The 18,981-nt window shown below is 45.3% G+C and overlaps 1 protein-coding gene across 1 annotated transcript in view; it reads right to left on the bottom strand.

The window, feature by feature from the left end:
* Positions 1–18,724, bottom strand: part of LOC119178562 (terminal uridylyltransferase 7-like) — a 112,714-nt gene extending 93,990 nt beyond the window's left edge. The window contains exons 1-4 of the mRNA XM_075884109.1: positions 18,464–18,724; positions 6,193–6,293; positions 4,488–4,652; positions 4,242–4,331 (exon numbers count right to left, since the gene is read on the bottom strand). Of these exons, the coding sequence (XP_075740224.1) occupies positions 4,242–4,331; positions 4,488–4,652; positions 6,193–6,293; positions 18,464–18,575 (468 nt within the window). The 5' untranslated portion in view covers positions 18,576–18,724. The remainder of the gene's footprint in view (positions 1–4,241; positions 4,332–4,487; positions 4,653–6,192; positions 6,294–18,463) is intronic.
* Positions 18,725–18,981: the final 257 nt, after the last annotated feature.

Below are 18,981 nucleotides of genomic sequence, written 5' to 3'. Positions count from 1 at the left end.
TCGAAACTAAAATACATCGCTTTTAAACCGGCAGCCTGCTTCCTAGCCACGCGAATCTGACCAACCTTGACAGATTTGACGCAAAATCCTCTCGGTAAAGGGCAGACGACCATCCAACGGACGGATCAAAATAGCGGTGACACATATCCATCCATGCCGCGAGCGAAGGAGAGCGGATGAAGCGAGGACGGCATGTTTTGATGACACGAACATCACGTGATGCACTGTCCACTGCGAAAATTCCTCCTCCGTTCTCTCGTGTGAATCCACCTCTAGGAGCGTTGCTCGGCTCCTGACCCCTTCAACTTCGACGTGAGTGCATGGCGCGATACGACTGGAAGGACGGATCACGCGACACATTCCAGCAAATCACGTGGCTGCCGGCAGGTGACTGCGGTTCACAGCACGAGCACCCATTTCATCAGGGGACAATGCTGGGCGCGTAATAGTACGTGCAGGTGCGTTCTTCGTGACGCTCCTTTTAGTCTAACCTTGTCATGCGTCACGCGTAGCCGAGAGCAGAAGAGAAGAGAAAGAAAAGAAGGCAGTATCTTCCGAACAGGATAATAGACGGAGCTGTAGAATAGAACAAACTGAGTTGAGTGATGATATTCTAGATGGCGCTGTGCCGCTGCTCTCGGAATAGCTGCTGCGCGAATTGTGCGTGGGTATGGTGGCTTCATAGCGTGGGGGTGCGACGAAGGAGTGCTTCCCTCAGTTTCCTGAATATTCGCCGTACGTGGGGGATCGTTGGTGAAGCATGGAGGAAGCAGAGCGGCGGGTGCGTTGAAGACGCTCTCACTCGGCTTCCTTGTATCGCGCCTCGTCGGTGTTACTCACTCGTCCTCTATATTCTCGAAGCTGATAGCACGCATGCATGGTTGCACGAACGGGTGAACACGCGGATGGATGGACGGCCAGACACTTCGCCCCACTCTTCACCACTCACTCCGAGGATAGGCCCTGATTTTTTTGAGCGTGTGTGGCGAGTTCACAGTTCCGAAGCCATAAATACATCATGTCAAAATGAAGGCGGCCAGCTAAGGCGAAGGACACGTTAATGCTGGCATTACAGCTGCTCGCACACAACCAAGTCATTGCCTCAGACAATAACAATCGCCAAATTTATGTGCTGGGCTCAGAGGGCTGTCACTGCGTCAAGACATGCCGGAGATGTCCACTGAACTGACCGGCGTCCTTTGTCAAAGCGCCACAAAAATGTTTTTCCGGCAGCTTCTGGCGCTGGCTGCACGGTGGCGTTACAGGCGCGCTGCTCTTAAAGCCCCTTGAGCTACTACGTAGATACCTTACGCCAAGCAAGCTTCTGTCGGCTGTCGTGTGCATACCGCCATGTAAAAGGCCCCGCGTGGCGTAGTACGCAATGTCCGTCGCTTTTCGGTGAATGTGCTCTTTAGTTTCTTACATTTCAGTAACGGCACATAATGAATTATAAGAAAGTAATCGTTGTCGGTTCATTCTCAGAAGGAATCAACGGGTCTAAACCCTCAGTGTTTCATGTTGTTTCACTTTCTCTTCTGTATTGTGACCAGCTACTGTTTTGCGGGATGACTTGCGCATGGCTGCGCACGTTTTTAAAGCAGTCGATGTGCTCGGCACATTCAGTGAAAAGTAGGCACGCGCAGTTGGTCGCGATAAAGCTCGTTGCATGAAGCGTACGAGTCACCTTCACTTGGTAAACGGCTGCTAGCGAAGAAGTTACAAGAACTACTGTGCGTCAGCGTGCAGATACTTGGGGGATGAAGTGTACAAATTCTTAATGCTATTGCGCGTCTTATTTCCTTACAATGCTGAATGCAAACGAGTGTTTTGGTAGCATCCTTCATCATTGTGAAAGCTCTGAAAACTCTCAAACAGCACAAAATGACTCTCGTCTCACTCTACGCTCTACTTTGCAAACTTTAAGCCGTTAAAATGCATGTAGGGGAGTGATGGGTGCCAGGACACCATGAGGTTGAAGAAAAAGTGTTGTTGGACCAGCTGATTTTGTACGCCCTTCAAAACACCACCGATTTTGCATAGTTGTCCCTGTAGAGGACCTCAAACCTCTAATGAGAAAAGCACACAGGGATTACTGGCAATGGTTGCAAACCGTCAGCATTTCCAGTAACACACAATAAACGACATGTTACAAAAGCATAACTTAAAAGCGTAATTTTATCACAGTGATGCCACACAGAAGTCACACTTAGAAGATTAACATACACTACCTACATTTACATCTCTTGTCCCGTAAAGATGAACCGACGTGCGAGAGGTGTGGTAACCCCCTTCCCATGTTTGTCATGCTAATCCAATGTAAAGAGTGAGATGCATTTAGAAGAAAACATTTTCACGGCGCTACCCACAACAAACACCACTCCCTTCATCCATCTTCATAGGTCTGGCCAGAAATATGGGGCATCGTTTTTATTTTTAAAAGACGCGCACAGCGTTCACGTGATTCACTAAGGAATTCTGTAGAAGGGTATTTTATTGCGGACAGTCTAGCTGGTTTTTGCCGTCGCCACTACCGCCATCGTTAACGTATATGTATATAAAAATATACGGAGAATGATGCACTAGCCTCCTCTTTCTGCGGAGCGAAAGTCGCCTTTCTGGCCGGGGTCGCCTGCGCGTTCGCTTATCTCGTGAGCGAACGAGAGTGGGGAGAGGGGGTTCTCGATCAGAGCACAACCCTTGCCTCAACAGCAGGTGGGAGCTTCTACGGGATGTGCTCCCAACACTAAAAAAACGGTGCCAGAATTGTGCCTCAAGTGGCCATACACATACAGATGTGCTCTCCACATAACAAACTACAACCAGCGGCGACACATCACGTATAGCCCTCAGTACCACCATGCGCTGCCCACCAGAGGCGCTTCTCATCAATACCGTCACTAAGCACAAGCCTTGTTGTGGTCATCTACTGTGGCCGTGCCACAGAAAACTTAGTGACTTAGCAAGCGCATGTTTACTACAGTTAATGTTGCTCCTGAATTTCTAGCCTTGCTTCGTAAAACATTTGATATGCGGCTATCGCATTCATTGCTTCGCCCTTTTGGCGAAACTGACTCTCTTAGCAGAGGCTACGGCTGCCGTAGTTGAACTAAAATAAAGCCCCCGCTTCGCAGTTCCTACACTCAAAGGATATTATACATATCTTTATACTCTATCACGTGTTGCCATTTATTTTCTCAACACATATTACGTGCGCGTCAACATCGTGTGTTTACCGTTTATGTGTTTTAGCTGCCTATAGATCCTTTTCATAAATACGCCACCTGACGTTGAGTTATTCGTCAGTTTCGCTTCGCAAAGAAGCGTGGGATAGCTAGCGCCATCATGAGGGCATATAAAGCGAGCCATCAAATGCGTCAGTGCTTGTTTCAGTTCGTGTTTGTGGCTAGTTTTCCGTATCATCTTCTGGAATCACACCGCTTTCTAGCTCGAACGAGCTCCTAGTATTCCTCAATGAGCTTTCTGAGATGCTTCCACTGCACAATGATCAATATTTTGTACCCTTTAACGGGTTGGACGAGCAGTTTGGCTTGTAACGACTGGCAATGCATGGATCTGGCCTGCAAGAGACTCTCATCGGCGTGCCCACTTGACACGGTCCGCGTCCTGCAGGAACGCAAGAGGTGTCTGTGTGCGCTGCAAGAAACGTGCATCAGCGTGGCTGAGACACACAGCCAGGGTCGTCTGCTGCGGTGTCCTCACAATGACGGCAGAAGCGCTAGGGGCACCCTTTTTCGTAAAGGGTCTATAGTATGTAGAACTTAAGCCACTGTACAGCCACTTAATAAAACCATCGTTAAACCTCATTAGCATGTCCTGGCGCTTTTTAACTGTCAAATAGCCTTTGCGTCATAAAACTCCATATATCATAAGTGATTGTCGATAACAGCTGAACTCATTATGCAACAACTGTATTGCATTGAATGAAGCATTCACAAATGACACAATGTTAGTTTTAGTTTCATTTTGATGATATTGTAGATCATGTTTAATTACCAGATAAACTAGACAAACGGGTTTCATCGCAGACTGTGACATCAGTGCCCAAAGGGAAAAGTGGTAGTAGCTGACGGAAAGCTTGTCTTGTTTTTTAAGCCTTACGCTCACCGTGCAAACTATTCCTGTCCTTGGATCACCGCGATGGTAAGTAACCTAGGGCTGACTTGATTACCCTAAAGCCACATCTCACAAGCACTAAAGTAACAGGAGGGGACTCCTCTTACCTTTGCAAAGTGCTTGAAAGTGTACCCAAGAATCTGTACTCGCTCGTCAATCTGTGTGTACACCTTGAGGAGCCTAGAGTTGAACAGGGCCTGAAAAATAGAAGACATAAATAGTATGTGCACTTGAGAGTTTACTTCAAGGCGGAAGGTCTGTTCTAACTCATGAGAGTAACGTGTTTCAATATTCTTGTCTAATCATGCAGATCAACGTAACAAGAAGCGAGCCTTTTGAACCTCGCTACATACCAAAGTATTATAAAAGCTGACGTCCACCTGTAGTCCAGTCCGGATGTGCTTCAACCTCAAAAACGGAATCTTGGCCTTTATAAAAGTTCTTACCCCCGTCACTGTAGTATTGTTCTGCTGCAGTATTCCCGCCACATCACAGATGACACGTTCGGGGGGAAATTCCTGCGAGCAACAGAACAACAGCGTTCCTAAACGTGCATGACTTTTTTTCAAGAAAATTCAAAAAGAAAGGAAAGGAAACAAGGTAAATGTGTGCCAGTCATAACATAGAAAATGCATATCCTTTCATACTGAACGAAGTTCTAGTGATACAGCACCTCTTATAGCTGGTCCGCTTTGTTTGGTTTTCGAGGAAAACCAGCCTCTCACGTTTTCAATTAGTAAGCACATCTGCGTGTTCAGACTGCACGGTTGTGGACTACTACATCAACAAATCGGCAAATCTGCAATGCCTAAAAGCCGCCAGTAACAAAATCTTCAGGTCACATCAGGCTCGCAGTAGGAAGTTTTTTTGCAGGAGGAGGGGAGGGGAGCACTTGCTAGAATCCATGAAAAACAACCATTTTCATTTTTAACATAAAAGTGTTTAATCCCAGGGCACACAACGGCTCCGTGACGCGTTTCTGTCACAGATATGACATTGTAAACCACTTACTAACAGCATTGTAAAGAAAATGACGAGGAAGAAATGTTCCGCACCGGGGTGTCAAACCAGTGACATCATGCTCCTCAGCGCGTGACGCCAGCGACAACACCACAGAGCGACCCTTCTCCAGCGTGTTAACGGAAACCCATTTATATACGCCATGTACTGCTGGCGGTTCTGCGAGCTCGGAAACTTCAGCGCGTTTTAGTAATCAGTAACGAGATGTGACGACGGGCATGCGTCAACGCGCACGCACTGCAGGTTGGCGTGTTGCGCCACCCCACGCGTCGCATTGCGCACGCGCCTCCACATGGCGTGGTCAAAGTGCGGTAGAGGTCCTCTATCATGGGGACTCACTTGCACGCGCGCTTATCTCGGGAATCGGGCGCTTTGTAATTCCTTTCCTTCCACCGCAAGTTTGCCTTGAGTTGTTGATGAGAACACGAACATCAATTCGCTCGCGGCCACGTTTACTAAAGGAGCGCTCTGCTCACACACGAAGTAAGAACTATGACATTTATTATTCCGCGCTCGTCACGTGCATGTTCATTTCGAGTGTGTTTCTGCTTGAGGTATGCGCTGCAAGTTTCGAGCTGCTTGGTGTCCTTCACTTGGCATTGCAATTTGTCAATGCAGCATTCGTTCTTTTACCCTTGAGGCGAAAAAATACACAATGAATGTTCAACTACGTCTGCTAGGCCACGTTTCACTTTCGTGTTATACGGATACCTAAAAAGAGGGATCAGCCACGTTTTTTGCCAAAATACGCCCCCTTCTGCAAAATTGAGAGGGGTAGGATTTGTCCCCCCCCCCCCTGGCTACGGGCCTGGCTTAAGAGAATGACGCAAAGTGTCGCATGTGCCGAACCTCCCATTAGACAAGATGATTTCGGCGTATCCTTTTTAGTCCAGCGGCGGAAATGGTGCAGATTTTGGTTCATGAACACGTGTAGCACCGAATATGGTCTCCCAAATTGCTAGAAACACTGCCGTGAAACGCACCTATTTTGTCTTTTTCTATATGCTGTTCAGGCATACGTTGAAGACTACCACTCACCTTGCCATCTTTACTGTGCTCAAATGTCAAGCTCACATCCAAATCACTGCTGGTTAAACCGAAGCCATTGCATGACGATCCGTACAGAGTGAGGTTAGCATCTGCGTTTGAGAAGAACACAGAACAGTGGGCAGTTATTCGACGTGACACACACACACACACACACACACACATATATATATATATATATATATATATATATGCGGTAGAAAAATAGGTCGACAAACGTGTGAAAAACACTAGTTTTACTAACGTTTCGGCAGGTGGGCCTGCCTTCGTCAGAGTGAATCGTATCCTTAATCCTTAAGTGAATCGTATCCTTCCTTTGAGGTAATATCCTCAAAGAAAGTAGCTGCCTCGGTCGGTAAGGAGTTGTCGAGTGGCGCCGTGGTGTAAGAAGACGTCCTCCAAAAAGAAATCAGTCACATCAGTTGCACAGCTGGTTGGAAGGGCCTGTGCGATCGGGTGTTCGGTGGTATAATAGGTTGCTACTGCAATCCACCGATTCCCTGCAGCTGACGTAAAAAAAGGGTCAAGCAGGTTCACGCCATCCCGGTAAAATGAGTCTCGGGGGATGTCCAGTGGCTGATGACATCTGGCAGGAGGGGCATTTGGTTTTTATCGTCGCTGACAAGGGTCACAGCCTGCAACATAATGGCAGATGTGGCAACCAGGCCAGAATAAGCGCCGGCGAACTCTGTCGTAGGTCCGGACACGCCGGGGTGACCGGCTTTCGGTGCATCATGAAGCTGGGCGTGAACAGTCTGACGCAAATGAAGGGGAACGACGAGTAGTCTTTCTGGGCCGTCAGGACATATATTGCAATGGTAAAATACACCATCATGTCACTCAAATATTCGAAGGGAAGGATCGGGCGTCCCCGATGTTAGCCCTCGAATAATACCATTCAAGAAAGTATCCCGTCTCTGCTCGATTCCATTGTCATAAAATGCGGATAGAGAGAAAACGTCGGCAGGAAGGGTGGTTGTCGAGGAGTCACCGTCTGGAGGGTCGACAGGAAATCGGGAAAAGCAGTCGGCACCTTGGTGCAAACGGCCGGTTTTGTACAGGACTGAGTAGTCAAATTCTTCAAGGCGCAGTGCCCAACAACCAAGACCGCCTGAAAGGTCTTCCAGGGACGAAAACCAGCACAAGGCGTGGTGATCAGTGATGACTGTGAATGGCCAACCGTAAAAATATGTACAAAATTTCCCGACTGCTCAAATAAGTACCAAACATTCGCGTTCAGTTATTCAACATTTTCTCTCTGCAGGCGAAAGAAGGCGGCTGGCATAGGCAACAACGCGGTCACGCCCTTGTTTCTTGGCACGGACTGCACCGATGGCATAGCCGCTTGCATCTGTACGAACTTCTGTTGGAGCTGAGACGTCAAAGTGAGCAAGGATATGAGGAGAAATAAGCAGCCGCACTAGATTTCAGAAAGCATCTTCTTGCTCAGGGCCCTAGATGAAGCCAGCGTCTTTTTTGAAGAGTTGAGTGAGAGGGCAATTGACGTCAGCGAAGTTTTTAACAAAGCTGTGGAAGTAAGAACAGAGGCCAACGAAACTTCGAACGTCTTTGGTACAGAATGGTACCGGGAAATATTTTACTGTGCGTATTTTATCTTGATCAGGGCAAACCCCTACGGAATCAATGAGTTGTCCGAGCACAAGAATTTAACGACGGCTGATGTGGCACTTTGCCGAGTTGAGTTTCAGTCCCACCGAATGGAAGACAGCTAAGATTTTCGATAGCTTTTCCAGGTGCGTCGAGAAAGAGAGAGAAGAAGCGATGACGTCGTCCAGATAGCACAGCAGATAGACCACTTGAAGCCGTGCAGCAGGGCGGCGTCCATCATACGTTCAAACGTGGCGAGCGCTTTGCATCAACCGAATGGCATTTCTTTAAAATGGTAAAGGCCATCGGGAATGATAAACGCCGTCATCTCACGGTCCATGTCATCAACGGCTATTTGGCAGTACCCGGAGTGAAGGTCGATGGAGGAAAAATATTTTGCGCCGTGGAGGCTATCCAGGACATCGTCTACGCGTGGTAAAGAATAGGCGTCCTTCTTCGTGATCTTGTGTGAATGCCGATAATAGGCGCAAAATTTGCAGCTGCTGTCCTTTCTTTATGACAAGTACAACAGGGGACGCCCATGGACTGCAGGAAGGCTCGGTGACAGTGCGAGAAAGCATTTTGTCGACCTTCTGTTGGATGATGCACCGCTCAGCATGGAAAACGGGGTAGGGTCGCCGATAAATGGGACTCGTATCACTTGTATCACTCCGATGCTTAACAGCAGACGTCTCACCGAGGGGGCATTCGCCAAGGTTGAAGATTTTCCAAAAAGATGCAAGGAGGGAAGTCAGTTCGTTAGCTTGTTTTTACATTAAGTTGAGTGCAATCATTTTTGTTAAGACACTTTGGTCTGGAGTAGGTGAAGTTTTCCCTGCACTCGGGATGCTGTCATACCTTAGAGTGCAAACATGACACTCTGCCGCCGGCATGATTTCAGCGAGAGCTGTACCAGGAGGAAGGACTTTTGAACATAGGCCTAAATTCACTAGTGCTAGGCAGGGTGCGTTGGCTGTCATAGTGACGACGGTGTGAGGAAACGCAACGTTGCGCGAAAGGAGGACGTCAACATTGGGGGACACAATATAAACATCGTCTTGCATAGGTGGAATGGGGAGACGCCTATGTAAGCAACTGTTCGTTGAGGGAGACGCAGGTGTTCTGTGGAACAGAGCCTACTTGGAGGGCAACTTGGAGGATCAACAACAGTAGGTAGAGCAAGTTGCACTATACCGGCAGTACAGTCTATCAAGGCCGAATGATAAGACAAAAAGTCATGGTCCAATATAATGCCGTGAGGGCAATGTTCTAAAACATAAAGAACTGATGTGTCATGTCCAGCGACGCTGACGCGAGCTGAGCACACACCAATCACGTCGAATGTTTCACCATCGGCTGTTGGGAACACAGGAGTTGGGCCAGGAGTTAGGACTTTTTTCAGCCGTGTTCTAAGGTCAGCGTTCATGATAGACACGTGAGCGCCCTTGTCAATGAGGGCCGTAGTTGGTACACCACCAACGTCAACATTGATAAGGTTGATTTGATTTGATTTTGTGGGGTTTAACGTCCCAAAACCACTATATGATTATGAGAGACGCCGTAGTGGAGGGCTCCGGAAATTTCGACCACCTGGGGTTCTTTAACGTGCACCGAAATATTTCTGAGCACACGGGCCTACAACATTTCCGCCTCCATCGGAAATGCAGCCGCCGCAGCCGGGATACGAACCCGCGACCTGCGGGTCAGCAGCCGAGTACCTGAGCCACTAGACCACCGCGGTGGGGCACATTGATCAGGTTCCGAAGTGTGGCAAGGGTCCGTAGAAGATTTCGGCATCGGGTCGGTATTGCAGTGTCACCTCCAAGAGCTGCTCTCGTCAGTTTTCCGGAGGTGAGCGCCGGAAGGAGCTTGGGGACGGCTATCGGTGAGATGGAGGCGAGCGGGAGAAATGGCGTTGCGCTGAAGCGGAGTGGCTGGATCGAGGGCGCAAGGAATTGTCAGGCGTTAGCGGCTCTGTTTGCAGTGACGAGCGTTTATTCTAGACAGGTGGGCGATGGGGTGGAGAGTGAGGCCACGGAGCAGAGTTAGACCAAGCACGGCAGTGGCGAGAACAGTGGCTTATACGACTGCAATCGAAGAATATTGGCCGGTCATCTAGGGTGCGCCATTCCGCCAGGTTGCGATAACGTGGGGTTGCAATAAAAATTGGTTGGGCGCAACAATCACAGGTGGATTCGGTTGGGCGTAGTCTGGACGATGAATGGAGCAGAAGCTCAAGCAGGCGCTGGCCAATTGTTGCCTCACGACTGTCTGGATATGAGAGACGGTGGCGTTATAGCTGTTGGTGTTGGGGGAGGGTGACGCGAATCGAGCCGCGGCTTCTGCTTTCTGACGGACAATACGGACAACCTCACCGAGACTTTCCGTAGAAGGCAGGCGAGGGTCTTCGCATGTGAATGTTGCAGCCGTGTTTGGACGGTGGGCAAACTGCTGGAGAGCACGGTGGTTATTGGCTTCTTCAAAGCGCCGGCACGCAGAAATAATTTCCTGGAACGTAGACAAATTTTTGAACACAAGAAGGTGAAAGACATCATCTGCTATGTCCCTAATAACATAACCAACCTTATCGGCTTCAGATATCTGCGAGTCCACCTTGCGGTACAAAGCGAACACGTCCTGAATAAACGTGAGGTAGGATTCGGTGCACGCATGAATCCGACGTGAGAGCTCGTTTAGGGCGGCTGGTTGACTTCCCATAGGCCCGCCGAATAATTCCCGGAGGTTTTGCTTGCATAACTCCCAGCTAGTCAGCTCTTTCTCGTGCATTTCATACAAAATATTTCTGGTGCCTCTTAGATAAAAAAAATCACGTTTACCGGCATGAGCGTTGGGTCCCATCGCTACGTACACCCACTCACTCGTATGACTTCAGCCAGGCTTCTACATCAACGTCTTCGGTGCCGGAAAGGGTAAGTGGATCTCTCGAGGGCTCCAAAATGAGGGTTGACGGGCCAGTTGGAGAAAGCACGGAAGTGGTTGGAGAAGGCACGGTAGTCGGAGAAGATTCGATATTTTTGACTTCAGTCGCCATGGGGGAGGCCACTAGGCGCCCTCTACGAAGCTCTGTCTTGCTTGAAGTGAATACCTCGCTCCTGCTACCAATGTAGTTACGGGGAGAGAACTTTACGGGACAAAATACAGAATGAACTCTGGGAGGACAAGAAGGCGTCTCAAGCTCACTCGTAGAGGTTGTCCACGTCATTTTCACCGTCCTCTTCGTCGCTCTCATCCATATATATATATATATATATATATATATATATATATATATATATATATATATATATATATATATATATATATATATATATATATATATAAAAGATGTGTTTAAGCGATTTATAGTTTGTGCATCGGAAATGTGTTATGCTTTGTTTGCCTTAACACTTATGTTGTCTGGCGATGTTGAGCCAAATCTGGGACCAATGACTAAAGCTCAAGAAGAGGCATTTTCTGCTGCTCTAGACACAATGAAAAAAACGGGAAAAGGCACAAGCAGGCTTGCTTTCCGAGCTAACTAGTGCAAAAGCTGGTCATGCTGGTGCTCATAAAAGGATTGATAAGCTAAAAAAAGCCAGGAAACACTTCTCGCAGAGCTCAATATTTCGAAAATGAAACAGCAAGCCGTTGAAGGGGAAGTTATGTTGCTGAACGCAAAGATTGCTTCACTGTCACTTGCTTCTACGTCTGGAAGCAGCTCGGGTGATGCCGAAGCTAGTGCTGACGCCCTTCGCGGTGTATCTGTTTGCTTGGCCACTATCTCTTCTCGGTGCGAAGACACTGAGAACAGAATGCGACGCTCGAACTCGCTTTTCTTTAACATTGCGGATGACGAAAAAGAAGATTGGGCTTTGTCCGAGCAGAAAATTGTGGAATACTGTTCACAAAAGCTTGACATTAACTTATCAAGCACAAATTTTGAAAAAAGTGCACAGGTTAGGCAAACATGCTGACAGCAAAAAGAGGCCTATCATTGCCAAAATGACCTTCTATAAGGACAAAGAGCGCATCTTGTCCACTGCAAGAAAGCTTAAGGGGTCCGAGTTTTCTATTCGGGAAGACTTTTCTCCTGCTACGCGAGAGGCAAGAAGGAAGCTTATAGAATTCGCCAAGGCCAGAAAAAAATTCTTTAAGCTATCTGTTGACAGATTGCGCATAGATAATGTAACATACGTGTACGACCACGAAACAAGCACGGTAGTGCGACTAGGCAGATAGCTAAGGCGTGGTACTCGCACCGGTAAATTCAAGCAGGCAACTGAGCCTCAGAATTTACTATCACTCACCATATCATTTACTAATATTAGCAGCCTTCTGCGAAAGCTCGACCAGGTCTGTTCCTTCCTTGATGACACGGGTTCTGACATAATCATCTTCACTGAGATATGGCTTCATGCAGATAATTCAGACAATGAAATTAGTTCCTAACAAAATACCTATAACATTTACCGTTGCGATCGCGTTAACAGGAGGGGCGGAGGCGTAATTATAGGCATTAAAAAGGCAATAACCTCTCATGTAATGGCGTCTGCTACAATTATAGAAATTGTATGAGTTGTTTGCAGAACTCGATTTGAGAAATTATTCATTAGTTACAGCTATCACCCTCCTGACACTAATCTATCATTTCTAAGTGACTTACGATGCACCATAACTCATGCTGTTAAGACGTGTCCAACAGAGCTCGTTTATTTATTTGGCGACTTTAATTTTCCTTCAATAAACTGGAAGCTGCTTTCATCTAATTGCCATGTCTCCACTGCGTTCATTGCCTTAACATTGTATTTTAACCTAGCCCAGATCATAAGCCAACCCACTCGTGACTCGAATATACTTGACTTGGTATTAACAACGGCACCAAATACTACATCGAATATAACATACATAGATGGCTTCAGCGACCACCGGTTAATTCAAATGATTCTTAACGTCCCATTTCGTCTCGCTGGAGCTAAAACAAAAACAATTCGCGATTATAATAAAGGTAATTGCATTGTTATAAATGATGAATTATGCACGTTCTTTGGGAGCGTAGTTTTACCATCCTTTCATAATCGGTCCGTAGAAGACAACTGGACACTCTTCAAAAACAAGTTAACTTCATTAGTTAGTGAACATATTCCTACAATCAAAATAACAAATGATAAACAAAATTCGTGGTTCAATAAATCACTTAACAAATTAATTAACAGATTAAGAAATAAAAAAAAGAGATTGTACGCGGCGGCTAAACGCGCGAACTGCTGCTTCGTGGCAAAGGTATAGAAGCTTCTTGAATAGCTACTGCTCCGCGATACGCACCTCTCGTGATAAGTATTTTTCTAATGATACCGTCACATGCTCAACACTAACGCTAAGAAGTTTTGGAAACAAGTGTGCCCAGAACGGCATGATAACAAAATAACGTTGCAAAATGACGTCCACATTCCCATTCTAGATCAAGACTGTCCTAATGTTTTCAATACTTTCTTTACATCAGTTTACACCACTGAAGATCATACAGACATCCTCGATGTAGCCGATTTTGACTATCCCTTTTTGCAGCCAATTGAAATCACCATTGACGGAATCGCATCTATAATAAATAATCTTATACTGTCCACGTCAGCGGGCGTTGACGAGATTGACACTAAGATATTAGGGAGTTTTAGTGCTGGGTACACATTCTATCGGGGCGATGCGGGCTTGGGAGCGCGCGGGGTTGCGTGCCTAACCCATACCCAACCGGAATGCCTTTTAGTTGGCGCCACTAGAGTGCCTAGAATATTTCTTATTCTAGGCACTCTAGCGCCACGGTGGCACGCACGCAAACGCAAGCCGCACGAAGTTCACACGCGCTCGCAGAGCCATAGCGTCTTGTGGCGTAAGTATCATTTAAGTATTTTTATGGTTTAAAATGTTAAATGAAACATACATAGTGATCAGTACACTTTTTTCATTGTGTGCAGTAATCTGGCACACGCAAAAAAGTGAAAAATACAAGGTTACTGTAACGACAGTGTCGACATTTTGTGAGACTTCGTGCAACCGCAGTCATGAACATGTTAGCTTACGCGTAATGTTTTTTGGGGGGAAAATGAATAAAAAGGTTAGTCATTTGTAATATTTCCGCTGCGCAGGTTTTGCACCAGATGTGCAATGCACAATGTTTCTGCAATAACAAAGTTGTGGTTGTCTGTTTCACTATGGCCGCGTTAGAGTGCGCCACCTATTCAGCTGGTCGGGGGCTGGCATATGCTTTTTAATTTCTATGTTCGAGGCCATTCTAGCTTTGAAAATCTGGCTGAAACCGTGTAATCGCTATAAGTGCTCGTACTTTGGCCTATTTTAACTCGATGGCTAGAGTATCCGCAGTTCGGGTACCGTGAGCTCTTGCGAAGGTGGACCGCGCGGACGCATGGCCCCATCGCCCCAGCGATCTTGCGACGCATCTGTTTGGGGTTTGGCGCATGCGCAATACCGCCGCCCCAACGTCCTGCGTACGCAAGCCGCTTGGGTACCCAGCACTAAAACTCCCTACTAAAAAGTACAGCAACACCCTTGAGTAAAATAATATGTCACATCTTTCAGCAATCACTATCAACAGGACAGCTTCCACATGACTGGAAAATTGGAAAGGTCATCCCCGTGTTTAAAAGCGGCAATAAAAACTCACCTCAAAATTACAGACCCATTTCTCTGACATCCATCTGCTGTAAGATGCTCGAGCATATAATCGCCTCCCATATTTACAATAACTTAGAGCAGAATGACTTTTTCTTCCCTAACCAACTTGGATTTAGAAAGGCCCTATCATGCGAAACACAGCTTTTTGAATTCACGACTGACCTACATCATCACTTAGTTCTAATTTTGCAAATTGACTGTCTTTTTCTGGATTTTTCCAAAGCTTTCGATCGTGTTGCTCCCTGCCGCTTAATCACTAAACTCTCTTCTTTGTGTATATATTCATCAACTCTGTCATGGATACGGAACTTTCTTACTAACCGGCAGCAATTCACCATTGTTAATGACTTTTCATCCCCACCACTTTCCTACGTTTGTTCTGGTGTGCCACAAGGGAGTGTACTTGGTCCACTGCTTTTTCTTATTTATAATAGTGACTTACCAAGTAATTTATCCTCACAAGTGCGCACTTTCGCTGATGAGTGTATAATTTACCCAGCAATAACTAGTACTTGTGACCGCGTAATGATTCAAAATGACCTCGACCTCATCAGCAATTGGTGTAATAGTTGGCTAGTGTCCTTTAATTCAACTAAATATAAACTAATGTCCTTCTCTCGCAAACATACTAACTCTGAGTTTTTTTTACTTTATTAATGGCAATACCGTATCTTGTGTTGACTCTTTTAAATATTTAGATGTAACCTTCACATCTAACCTTTCTTGGACTACCCTCATCACCAACATCTGCAGTGACACCTCACGATCATTAGGCTACATACGCCGCAATCTACGTAAGACGCCCAAATATATACGTGCTTTAGCTTACGTAACATTTGTTCACCCTCAGCTATAATTCGCTTCTACAGTTTGGTCCCCTCATTACAGCTATTTAACTAACATGCAGGAATCGATCCAGAATAGAGCCGCTAGATTCATCTCACAAAACTACGACCATAGCACAAGCATAACACAAATTTAAAAAAAAACTTATCACTTTCCCTTTTTAGCAGCCGATGTGATCTAAACCTCCTTTCATTATTCTATATATATGTACATGAAACAAGGCCATTATCATTGACATTGAAAACATCTGCATTCACATCAAAGAGACTAAATAATCATCTTTCATTCACACGCATGTACGGTAAAACATACATTATTAACTCATCTGCACTCCCCCGTGTCATCCGCATGTGGAACAGCCTTCCAATTGAAATCGTTGCAGAACGCAATCGGGAAAAACTCCGGCACCTTTTACTCACAAATTTACAAGATTAACTGCACGTTTTATTCATATCAAAATCGGCACCTACGTGTTTATCCACTACTAGTATCTCGTTTTTTTTTCTCTTACTTTAAACTTATTTTGTTTGATAGTTTGAATACTAACATGCCATTCAGTTCTGTTGTGTTTTATTCAGTGATGTTTTCATTTGAATAATGGAAAGTCTGTTCACAATTTGTGCTTGTTTTTTTAGCTTGTTTTAAACCATTATCTCACGCGTATACTCATCTGATGTTCATTGCCGTTCTATTCCTATTAAAATTATTATTAATATTTTCTCATTTTATTCCTGTTAGGATTTGTATAATAATTGACATTTAGTTCATGTTATTGTTTGCATGGAAAGTGTACCAATTCATCATCATCATCATCATATTTTATTTCCTTAAAGACCCCACAAGGGGGTATTACATAAGGGGTGGATGTACAGGATATAAAAAACATTTGCCACATAAGGGGTTGGTATACAGGATATAAAACTTTTGCTACATTCAAAGTATAAAATATTGCTACATAGGTGTGGGTATATATATTGCCATAAAGTTTCACTGACAGAGATGAGTTGTTACATTTTTAGCGAAAGTTGATGGGCAGGTGATTGTGACGACGTGGTTTGGGAGGTCTTTCCAGTCCTTCACAGCACGCGGAAAGAAGGATGCGGAGAAGGTAGCAGTCCTAGTGCGGTAACGGGAGACTTGGAGGGGGTGGCTGGTGCGGTGCGAAATGTACGTCGGAGGGATGACGTATGGAGGATGGTTGAGGGGCGAATGAAACAGCTTATGAAACAGGAAAAGAGTGGCTATGCGGCGTCGAAGGGCAAGTGGCTGCAATCCAGATTGGGCTTTTAAGGATGAAACACTGATGTCATAAGAATATGACGAATGTATGAATCGGACTGAGCGATTTTGAATTGATTCAAGGTCATTGATTAGGTAAATTTGAGGTGGATTCTATATAGCAGAGGCGTATTCCAGTTTTGGCCTGATGAGGGATGTGTATGCAAGAAGTTTTACGTGTTGAGGTGCGCAACGCAGATGACGTTTCACGAATCCCAATATTTTGTTTGCAGATGAGATAATGTTTGTGACATGCGCATTCCAAGTTAGATCGGCGGAAAGTGTGACACCTAGATATTTGAAACACTGTACTATTTCTAGAGGGGCGTTAGTGATTTGGTATGGGAATAGGAAAGGATTTTTGCGGCGAGTGAATGAGACAACCTTACACTTGTTGGGGTTAAGTTTGAGAAGCGAATTGTCACACCATTCTTGAATGTTGTTCAGATCGTGTTGTAGGGTTAGTTGATCGGAAGCATTAGTTATTGTATGGTAGATCACGCAATCGTCGGCGAACATGCGGATTTTGCAAGACACAGTTAGTGGTAGGTCATTAATGTAGATTAGAAATAGCAAGGGGCCAAGGACGCACCCTTGCGGTAGTTACTTCGAGAGGTTCAGAGGATTCATTATTTACGTGCACGAATTGAGAACGATTAGCTAAAAAAGATTTAATCCATCTTAACACGTTAGGGTCAAGATTTAGCCCGGATAACTTCTGTATTAGTTTGTTGTGTGGAACTGTATCAAATGCTTTTGCGTAGTCAAGGAAAATGGCGTCAGTCTGAAAGTTGGTGTCAAGATTTGTATGTATGTCGTGAAGAAAGAGTGCTAATTGTGTTTCACAGGAAAGTCCCTTGCGGAAGCCATGCTGACAGGTGTGAAAGAAACTATTGGAATCGAGGAAGTTGATAACATGAGAATATATGACATGTTCCATGATTTTGCATGGGATGCTTGTTAATGAAATGGGACGATAATTGAGTGGGGAGTTGCTGTCGCCTGCTTTGTAGACTGGAACGACCTTACCAATTTTCCAGTCATTCGGAAGGTCGCCGGTGCTGAGTGACTCATGTATATATTCATGTATATATTCCCTTTATGCTCCCCTTACACAATGCCCTGATGGGTCTGTAAGGTATTTTGAATATATATATATATATATATATATATATATATATATATATATATATATATATATATATATATATATATATATATATATATATGTGTGTGTGTGTGTGTGTGTGTGTGTGTGTAATGAAAAGTAGTGTAAACTTAAAAGCTCGTTTTTGTCGTTAGAAACGATAATAATAAGTACAGGGTACATTATGATTGGCCGTGTTGGTGCAACACCATAAAGAGGTGCATACGACAAGAGCTATGTAAAAGAGACGAGAGAGCACTCAAACGCCAACAATTTATTTCTTGCAAGAGTCTTCGCTTTTATACAGTCACCAATTTCCTATGTCATGCGCGAAACACAAAGGTGTGAGCGGAAATTACTCCAGTAAAGAGAAACAGCGCGAAAGACGGCAGACCAGGCAATAAGTATCTCGTCCTTTGCGCTGTTTCTCTCTAACATGTCATACAAACTTGTCCAAGCAACCACTTTAGCTAGATCGGAAGGTGACGCATTTAGTCATGCATGACGTCACAATTTATTGTGCGCGGGATGTCTGACGACACAATTTTGGTGCACGAGGTGCTTGCACGATACGCGTGGTGTAATGGCACGCATGCATGTGCACGATCGATGTGCATGCTATGTCGGAGCACCACTGCAGAAGTTACGTCGCTAATTGTTAAACGCATTCAGCACGAGAGAAGTCAATTCACCCACCTTGGTACTTTTCACGGATGCACGATTCCAGTTCCGGAATCACACTCTCTCGTAGAGCCACTTCATCCTCATCAGGAATACAAATGTCTGCAGGTTGACAAAACAGGACCATCAAAAGACCATCACCAAGCGTTCACTCCATAGCACTATGCTGTGAAGATGCGCATGCACCTTGTGATTTCATGTTTTGCAAAACTTACTCAAACAGTGTCACTTGGAAAACTGCAATTGCGCAAAGAAGAACGATCTCTTTCACCATGATGTAGCAAGGCCGACGTAGAAAAGTTTTCTTGCTTTGCAATGAAGCAATCCTTGCACAATCTAACTCGCAATATTCTGCTCCAACAGTCTAAATGAAACTGCGATAAATATCTACTTTTCATCAGTAAAGCTTCAAGGCATATTATAGTAAAAAAAAAATGCACCCACTTCCCTTAAGGGAATCGTGAGAAAATGCTAATGCATCGCGTGGCGTCCATAACAGCGTTTTGCACGTGAGAACCCAGCGTTAGAAGAAC

This window comes from Rhipicephalus microplus, chromosome 1 (genome assembly GCF_043290135.1).
Source record: "Rhipicephalus microplus isolate Deutch F79 chromosome 1, USDA_Rmic, whole genome shotgun sequence".
NCBI lineage: Eukaryota > Metazoa > Arthropoda > Arachnida > Ixodida > Ixodidae > Rhipicephalus > Rhipicephalus microplus.
This window is presented reverse-complemented; position numbering and strand designations above follow the sequence as displayed.